Below are 10053 nucleotides of genomic sequence, written 5' to 3'. Positions count from 1 at the left end.
GCCCCTGTTGTCTAAATCTTCTAAGTGCCTATTAACACTTATCAGGTGCTGGGAATGTGTAAGGGAAACCTCTTCCAGTCTCTGGGTAGCTCTGTCTCTTTGCCTGCCTGCTCTTTCACCTGCAGCCATTTGCTCTGTGAGCATGAGAATATCAGCTTTCAAGTCAGTAGTGGCTGTGGACAGCGATGTCTTTATGTCAGCAGCTATGTCCATCATGGCAGCATGAGTGAGCGGTTGGTCTGTAGGTGAGGTGTCTCTTACCATGTCCTCAGAGTTTGTTAGTGATACGGAGTCAAAGTCCTCTTCCTCCTCCCTCGTGTTGGAGCGCGCCATCTTGTCCTCCTCGGGTCCTCTCCTTCCTTGTCCTTGTGACAGGAATATGTCCGGAATCTGTTTCGGTTTTGAGGGTCCCGGTGTGCGGGGGTGGTTGTGGTGTGTTGCCCCCTTAGAAACTCTGCCCATGTTGCTGATGAGCGATCGACGTGCTGTGAGAGCAATCTTTCCCCGCCGGAGCTCCGTCCTCAAGCGGCCATCTCTCCTGCGCGGCAAGCCACCCCTCTCCCTGTTATATTTTCAGAAATTTCTTTTTAGTTTATTAAATGTCCCCCAAAGCATTGCCCATGCCCTCTTTGACAATATTTTGCCTATTAGGCTTAAAAATAGCTAGAATTTAGTATTAGGATTCACCCCATGTACCCCTCCCCACCATAGACTTTAGTGGGGTGTGCAGCTAAGTTCACATTTTAGGGATTTCAAGTGGCATTCAACTAAATGCCCCCAAACCAAACTTGGGCAGATTTCCTAATCTTTAACCTGCAGCGGCAGGGAGAGTGGGGGGGGAGCTGTTAAGCTTTCTTTTGCTGCCTACCATACTGGTCTACCTTGTGACACTGTACTATCTATGTGTGGTTATTCTGACTCCGATTGTTGTGAAGTGACTATCCCTTGTAAGACCTCTATGCCTGGCCTGTATAATATATAAAACCGATTCCATTCACAAGATGCTTTTATTCTGAACATCGGGTTACCGCAGATGACAGGATTCAAACAGATGAATAGGTTGTAGTATTTATGCGGTCAAAAGATGATATTGTCTGTAGCTTACAATGCAGAATATATGTGCCCTGCTACATGTGGCTTGTAGCTGCATCCATGACATCCATGAAAATGAACACGTGAAAACAAGCGCATTACCACAAAAGGTCACTAGATGGCAGCATGTAAACTGATTGGCTGAGACATCAGCGGTAGCCTATTGGCTGCTGCTACTGTGAATCACAGCAAGTGACCTAATAATGAGAAAGCGAGGACTGGGTCTAGCCGTACTACATGTGTGAATGGACACATGGAGCAGTGGCTCAGAAGCTAGCCTGCTTGGGTTCCCCCATAGCAAGCTGCTTGCTATGGGGGCACTAGGCAGGAGGGAGGGCCCTGGAGTGCCAGTGGGAGGCGAGGGGACCACAGAAAAGGAGGATTGGGGCTGCTCTGTGCAACCATTGCAAAACCCAATGGCTTTGCACAGAGCAGCACCGATCCTCCTCTTCTGTGGTCCCTTCCTGGTGCTCCTGTCCCCCGCTGAGTGCCACAATAGCAAGGGGCTTGCTATGGGAGCACTTATGCATACTACCTTCTGAGCTGGTTCTGTGAGTCCATAAGACACACAGAGTGCGGCTCAGCCCTGTGCCCAACTCCCTTCTAACTGGCTGTGATTGACAGTAGCAGGGGCCGATGGCTCTCACTGCTGTGTTTGAGCCAATGAAGCGAGAGAGAGAACAAAGAGGACCTCGGCTCTCCTGCACATCGCTGGATCGAGATTGGGCTCAGGTAAGTATAAGGGGGTGTTTGCATTAGGCTTTTTGCCTTCATGCATAGAATTAATTTATTAGGGGGAATTTATTCATTTGTCTTTGCAGACTATATATTCGACTTCAGTTAACTAGTCAATCAATGTTTAATATCTTCAATCTTTTATATAGATATTGAATCAACATATTCATTAGACAAAACACAATTAAAATATACCAAGAAAAAATCTAACATTCAAGAAGACTCCAGTGACAGTGAACATGATGAAGAATTTGAATTGCCAAAAAGAAAACGAATTGTAAGAAAGTCTACAAGGAGGAGGAAAGTGGAAGAACAGGAGACTGAAACAGAAACAGAATCTGAAGAAAAGCAAACTAACAAAAGAAAGTCATATGTAGTAAAAAACATGACTGAGAATAAGAATGAGAAAGTAAGCAATAAAAAAAATGACGGCAACGCTAAAAGGACTAACAAAAATAATAAAAAAGATGATCACAAAAAGAATAGGAAAGATAGCAGGTATGGAAATTTATTTATAACCTATAAATAATTTATAGTTGCTCATTGTATGAATTCAGTTCTGTGTATAGACTGAACCATGGGTTATTTATTTCTGTAAATACAAAACCACTATACATTCCATTTAGGGATGAAATTCAGACAAACAGCTAAGTACACAACTGAAATATATAGAGAGCAAAGGTTTAACCTGCCAAAAGATTTGTAATTCTCTTCAGTAATTTTTGTCATTTTTATACCTCTGCAAGAAAGCATAATCGGGTCACTGATGTCACTCCAGCAGCAACACAAATTGGTCATAGACGCACACTGCAGCCTGCTAACATGACAATAAAGGAGCTAAATAAATATTGTAAAAATGATATTGTAGTCCCATGTCTATTATAGGAAGAGAAGCCACTACCATCAGCAATAATGATAACAGGTATCATCACTACTGCATGTCACAGTCAACTAGCACTCTATTTTAGTAATCCGTGATGTGGCTCTTTGTACATTTGTAAGGGTAGGTTGGTGGGTGATTGTCACATTCTCCATATTTCCCTTGTCATTGGGCACTAAATGTGGGTCACATAGGAGGCCTATCCTGGGGTGGGTTGTTTCTGGGCTACACTAGGCATCTAGAAGAGGGTCACTTGTCCTAAACATGGAGTACCTTTACTTTTGTGGCAAACTTGAACTTTAGTTAACTCTCTTGATGTTAATATATACCACCATGGTCACTGTTGCATTTAGGAGGGACATACAGAGCCAATGCAAGTTTATGCAGGTCTACTCTCTCCACTGTAGGTGGTGATCTCTGCAGTTGGAGAGGAAGTCAAGAGGAACACAGTTCCTCTATGGTTTCCTGGGTCACTGGGGAAGCATCCAATTGGTTGCTGCCACCACATGTGACTCTAGCAAACATCTTGAGTCTGGCAGAGCTTTTTTAAGGCCTTGGCTCCCAGGTTTGATGTGCATTTGTAAGTTGGTGGACTAGCAGCAGTGAAAGGTTCCTGACAAGGGGGGGGGGGGAGCTTAGGGCCCCCAACCTCTATGGACACCTCCCTATTGGGCACAAGACGGTCAGGAAGCATTCTTGCCCTCTCTACAAACACTGACAGTTGACTACAGTTGACTCCTTACATGCTGTTGGAATTGTGCATGTTTCCATTTAGGCGGCCTTCCCATGGGGTTATTTGTGAAGTGTTTCTTCATTATTTCAATATAAGTTTTTTCACTGAACTGGGACTGAGAGTGTTATTCCGCTGCACTGCGCTGCACGCACCCCACCTACACATTCTACCCCTGTCCAGCATAACTCCGCTACCTCATTTCCATTAATGTAATCGGGTCCTGCCATGCACCTAGAGCAGACTCCATGTTTTCACTACACTTAACGCTTCCTCTTCCATACCTGTGCCCAGACTGAGGACCTCTGTGGTGCTGCTCTGCTTCCACTGCCATAGCAGACAGACCACTCACAGAGAAAGTGCCGACAACTCCTCCTGCAAGAGGCTATGCCACCTGTCACACGTACACATGTGTATTTGCATTACACCCCTTGAGTCACTTTGGACTAGACAGGGACAGAGTTTAAAACGTTTTACTGAAAACCTTGATCATTCCAGCTAACATTAGTCTTTTTCTAACATTTATAGTCCATAACTCAGGCATACCTGCACAGGATAGAGTCCATTATGGCAGAATTCAAGCATTGGTGTCTTTGGGCGTTTTGTAGCTTCTCAGTGGTCCCATACTCTGTAGAGGCTCTTTATATATAGGTGCTCAAGTTTCAGCAGAAGGCTGCGTGGATGAACCACGGTAACCATGGCATATCAAGCAACCTGCACACCTACTTAGTCATCGCCCTCTGAATTGGACCCCTGTCCCATTTTTATACAGTACAGGAGAAGTGGGTCTGACTCAAGAAAGCCTGCAAAGAAAGAACCAGGGAACATATTAACACTCACCCTCCCATCTAGGGAAGCAAAGAACTCAACCTGCTGACATGAACACTTGAACATGACTGCAAAATGTAAGAAAAAAAGGTGTGAGGGCCACCCCAAAACCAGGCGCTTATTCGAGTCTTTTTTTCTTGTTTTTTTGTGTGGAGTTCCTCCTTAAAATTCATACTATTTTAATGGTCCCCATTAAAATCTATACAAGACCTGAAAGGCGGATATGAATTAGGAGGGGAACCCTGTGCTGTTTTTTTGTATGGGAGTCCCTCAGTAACATTATACCAGACCCTCATATAGGATAAAGGTCTGGTATAGATGAAGTAAATAGCAGAACAAACCAATTGAGAACTGTAATTTTACTGGCAATTTAAGCACACGTTTTTCTTTATAAATCTCAATTTTACTCTAGTAGGTTGTATATATTGCACATGTACACTACTTTACAGACAGGGTCAAGGCAAATCCAAGGCATGTTATTTAAAGTGTTTTTGTAATTTTTAATGGTTCACTTTAAGCATTAGTAAAATTGCTGTAACCACTCAAACTAAGCTTGTGAAAATAGTTTTTTGCTTTGGTAAATGTTCCTCATGGTAGCACCCAGCACCCCATGCCGTTTGTTTGACAATCCCTTCCCTATTAGCCTAGAAAATTGGCAATTTTTTAAAATAAGCTCCTATTGATTTTATCGGGGTGTGGATTCGGCCACAAAACTTTAACCATGTTAGCCAAACCTTGCTTGAACTGAACCCAGATACAGGTATGTTTGGCTCATCACTAATTATTATTAGGAAAGAGGTTTGGGTTTGGAGCCATGTTGGGTTCAAGGCAGATCTCACAGTTTGGTTGTACAGTAAAACTCAGATTTTATGGATAAAAATTGGCACACATACCTATTATGCACAACATAATCTTTCTTCCTGGTCAGATAGGTTGCAGAGAGCTAATAATAGGGAGAAATACAGTGCTACGCACTGCTGTGATGTGCTATACTGTGGATTGCAGTGATTTATTGGGGTCATTTTATTTAATTTAATATTTCCCTAGAGTTAAAAAAAGGACATAGCAGAGGTACACAAATTGGAGGTAGGGCATGCTGCCATTTTATTTCTAACATGACAAAATAATTTATTCACAGCAAATGCAATAGACAGTTGAATGGCTAAGAAAACCTCCACAACCTACATTCTCCCAGGTACAGAGCAGTTGTCTGCTAGCATTATTAATACATTATTAATGCACTGTCCCCCTCCTTCTCTGATAATCCCAATCCAACTATAGCCCCACAAACTGAGGAGCCTGGAGGATTTTTGAGAATATCATTGCCAACTTGCCGCAGGAGGATGATTTGAGTGATGTGCAAGCCTTACTCTTTTCTGACAGGAAGCTTTTGGGACAACCACAGAGGAAGAACGTAACTCCAGGGCCACTGATAGAGAAGACCATCGGTATTCATGTAGGGGGCCCGAACAGCAGGGGAAATTGGTGCGGCAAGACGGAGGGGCCTAGTGCCCCCCATCACTGTGCCAGCCCCCCCAACACATTCCCACAGTGCTGCCAGCTTTGCTCTCCCACCAGCTGCCATGGGTACAGGTCATGTGTCAGGATGGAGATCAGAGGAAGGGACTGCTAAATGATATATTTTTTGAATGGGCAAAGTGAGTGAATGGTACTGATCACTCCTGTGTCCATTGATAATGACTTAACTCCTCCTACTTAAGTTGTACCTATTTATCTGCAGTCTTGTCTTTTCTACATCCAATCAAAGAGCTGAGTTCATTAAGCTTGCCTGAGCGATCAAATCTATCAAATGAGCCAATCCAGGAGGCGCGACTTTGTTTGACAGCGACCACCTGGTAATTAATTCAAATCCATGCTGTGTCACAGTGGGAGAGCCCCGATCTGTGTGATCTGGCTGCTCTCCTCTCTCTAATCCCCATACACTGATGAGGCTGCATTGATGGGACTGGTGAGGCTGGTATGATGGGCACTGATGAGGCTGTGCTACTGGGCACTGGTGAGGCTGCATTGGTGGGCACTGGTGAGGTCACATTAATGGGCACTGATGAGGATGCATTGATGGGCACTGATCAGGCTGCACTGATGGACACTGGTGGGGGCACTTTCTAACATAGACTTTTAAATGGACACAGAGAGGACCCGTACATGCATGCAACATCATTACGTGTTGCGCTGCATGCCTCCACGCACTGGGACTGCTGCAAACCTTCAAGTTCTACCGCCCCAGATAGGGCAAAGGCTGCTGCCTCCCTCCAAGTCTCTCCCTCGTCTTGGCAATGTAATTTCTACTTTGTAGAGATTGGGGCAGGGGGGAGAGTCATGGCACAAGGAGGGGTCCATGAGGACCAGAGTGAAGGTGTTTACTGTACATTCTGTTAGAAAGAGGCTCCCCTCCGGGTCCCATTATAATCCTTTGTAGTCTCTAATGGGATGTGGAGGGGAACAAACTCTATAATGGACCCGGAAAGGGTCACTGTTAGAGAGACACCCCCTCCAGGTCTCCTTTGTAGTCTCTAAGGGGTCCTGGAGGAGGGTCTCTCTCTAATGCTGCGTATACACGACCGGACTTTTCAAGGGACTAGGTCCGACGGTCTTTCCGAAGGACTTTCAAGGGAGTTCCGACTGACTTTCTGAATGAACGGACTTGGCCACACACAATCACACCAAAGTCCGACAGATTCGAAAGTGATGACGTACGACTGGACTAGAATAAGGAAGTTCATAGCCAGTAGCCAATAGCTGCCCTAGCGTCGGTTTTTATCCGTCGGACTAGCATACAGACAAATGGATTTCTCAGTCCGGCGGAGTTCCGGTGGAAACATTTAAAACATGTTCTATTTCTAAAGTCTGACGGATTTTTGGCAAGCAAAGGTCCGATGGAGCCCACACACAATCGAATTGTCTGACGGACTCGTTCCTTTGCTGTCAAAAAGTCCAGTTGTGTGTACGTGGCATAAAAGAGACTCTCTAATGGACACTGTTAGAAAGGGACCTCCCGCTAGGTCCCATTAGACTCTGTTGTAGACTCTAATGGGGCCTGGAGGGGACTCTTTCTACTGTAAAAGACTGTCTAATGTGCACTGTTAGAGAGATAGCCACCTCCAGGTCGCATAAAAAAGTTGTACTTTGTGCATTATATAGGGACGAGTCATGGGCAGGGCCAGTGTAGGTCATGGGCAGGGCATGAAGGGGGGCCCTTACTATATTTGGTCTGGGGACCCTGAGTGTTGTCAGTCCAGCCCTGGTAACAGCAGAGAAATCTTCCAATATGGGCACTAGTTCTACTGACCTTGGGGTTCCCATGGAATTCCCCTAATTTGCAGGGATTTCATGTCACTTTCTGTTTGGTTATGGAACAGGAAGTGAAGGGAAATCTGCGCAAGGGGACACAGATGTCGAAAAAAGATCTGACAGGGGCTGTAACCTTCCCTTAGAGCACTTTCATGCTGACAGTGTGGGGGCATCGGCGCTAAAGTGTTGCTAGTTCTAGCGGCGCTTTACCATAGTTTTAGAGGAGCTTTACGGCTTGGGGGGAGATTTTAACCCCTGCTAGCAGCCGAATAAAGGGTTAAAATGCCCGCAAATCGCTGCCGCAGTGGTGCTTTGCGGGCACTTCGGTGGTGCTGCACATTGATTTCAATGGCAGGGGCACTTTAGGAGCGGTGTAAACACCACTCCTAAAGTGCCTCAAAGAAGCTGCTTGCAGGACTTTTTTTGACGTCCTGCCAGCGCAGCACCCCAGTGTGAAAGCACCCGGGATTTCACACTAGGACTGCAGATAGGTGCTTTACAGATGCTATGAGAATTAAGAAGTGTATAAAAAGACTGTATGTATCGCGAACACATCAATATTAATGTGCCAACATCCCGATATAGATTGCGAGAAGAAAAAAACGAATATTAAATGGATTTTATACGGCACATGAGTACTCTATCTAAAAAATAGTAGAAATATTTTATTTCTAATAAAATATTTCTACTATTTTTTAGATAGAGTACTCATGTGCCGTATAAAGTCCATTTAATATTATTTTTTTTCTTCTCGCTTTACAGATGCTATTTTTAGCACTAAAGCACCTGAAAGACGCCTCCAGTGTGAAAGGGGTCTTAGTCTATCCAAAGTGGAAATTGTATTTTTGCCTATAGTTCTACATTAAACTTCAACTTCAGATTTCATCTCAATTGCTTCCAGCATAACCACCTCCTAGCAGCTATCCTCCTTCTTTCTCAACTACTGTACATCAGTATTTAGTAGAGCTATATTTTTCAGCCAGTAGATGGCAGCGTTTATAAGTTTGTAGCTGCAGCTATGCTATGCTCAATGTCTTTCCCTGGATAAAGTATCCTGTTTCCTGTCTGCAGTTAAGCAGCAAAGCCCATGTGGACTGTACGCTGTCTGTTATGTAGGGCTATATACAGATCTTCTAACAGGTTATGGACCCAAAGAAAAGCTGAGAGCCCAGTTAAAGACAACTATAGTAAACCCAGCTAAACATCTGTCCTATGTTGCTCTTGTAGCAATAAACCAGAGCCAGATTCATGGAATAAAATGCAAATTCAAACCAATGAGAAACAAAAGTGGATCAGAGAATTTGACAAAACAGCTTAAAAGAAACAGATTTATAGAACTAAGATGCAAAATGGGACTAATTTAACCACTTACAGACTGGACCATTTTGCTGGTCAAAGACCAGACCACTTTTTGCGATTCCGCACTGCGTCGATTTAACTGACAATTGCGCGGTCGTGCGACATGGCTCCCAAACAAAATTGACATCCTTTTTTCCCCACAAATAGAGCTTTCTTTTGGTGGTATTTGATCACCTCTACGGTTTTTATTTTTTGCGCTATAAACAAAAATAGAGCGACAATTTTGAAAAAAAACGCATTATTTTTTACATTTTGTTATAATAAATATCCCCCAAAAATATATAAAAAAACATTTTTTTCCCTCAGTTTAGGCCGATACGTATTCTACTACATATTTTTGGTAAAAAAATAGCAAAAAGCGATTATTGATTGGTTTGCGCAAAAGTTATAGTGTTTACAAAATAGGGATAGTTTTATGGCATTTTTATTAATAATTTTTTTTATTTTTTTTTACTAGTAATGCTGACGATCAGCGATTTTTTTATTGTGACTGCGACATTATGGCGGACACATTGGAAATTTTTGACCCATTTTTGGGACCATTGTCAGTTATACAGCAATCACTGCTATATAAATGCAGTAATTCCTGTGTAAATGACACTGGCAGTGAAGGGGTTAACCAGTGGGTGGCAGTGTAGGGGTTAAGTGTTCCTAGGGGTGTGTTACTAACTATGGGGGGTTGGGCTTTCATTTAGTGAACACTGATCTCTGCTCCAATCACATGGAGCAGAGATCAGCGTCACTAGTTGCTAGGCAGAATGGAGAAATGCTGTTAACAACGGCACTTCTCCATTCACCGTCCCGTGAGACGATCGCAGGTATGCCCGCGGCGATCGAGTCCGCGGGACCCACGACTGGACTCACGGTGGTCCCGACCGCTGGCGGCGTGCTCACAATGGCAGGGCGGCATTGAAGATTGGACGTAACTGTCGCCAATATGCCTTCCCGTGCCATTCTGCCGACGTACATCGTCGTGCGCTGGTCGGGAACCGGTTAAGGAGTATTTGTTGAGTGGAGGTGTTGGTATGCAGAATTGTATTTTGTGCAACAACTACTGTACATCAGTATTTAGTAGAGATATAAACACTGCCATCTACTGGCTGGAGAATGTAAGTTT

At 44.0% G+C, this 10053-nt stretch overlaps 1 protein-coding gene across 1 annotated transcript in view; it reads left to right on the top strand.

The window, feature by feature from the left end:
• The first annotated feature begins 2003 nt into the window (after positions 1–2003).
• Positions 2004–10053, top strand: part of LOC143975838 (transmembrane channel-like protein 2-A) — a 152826-nt gene continuing 144776 nt past the window's right edge. The window contains exons 1-2 of the mRNA XM_077478402.1: positions 2004–2325; positions 8706–8717. Coding sequence (XP_077334528.1) covers positions 2213–2325; positions 8706–8717 — 125 coding nt within the window. The 5' untranslated portion in view covers positions 2004–2212. The remainder of the gene's footprint in view (positions 2326–8705; positions 8718–10053) is intronic.

The sequence above is a fragment of the Lithobates pipiens genome, unplaced genomic scaffold (genome assembly GCF_037356315.1).
Source record: "Lithobates pipiens isolate NorthernLeopardFrog02 unplaced genomic scaffold, aLitPip1_a1.2 Scaffold_13, whole genome shotgun sequence".
NCBI lineage: Eukaryota > Metazoa > Chordata > Amphibia > Anura > Ranidae > Lithobates > Lithobates pipiens.
The sequence above is the reverse complement of the archived record's forward strand: the minus strand, read 5'-3'. Positions and strand labels throughout refer to the sequence as shown.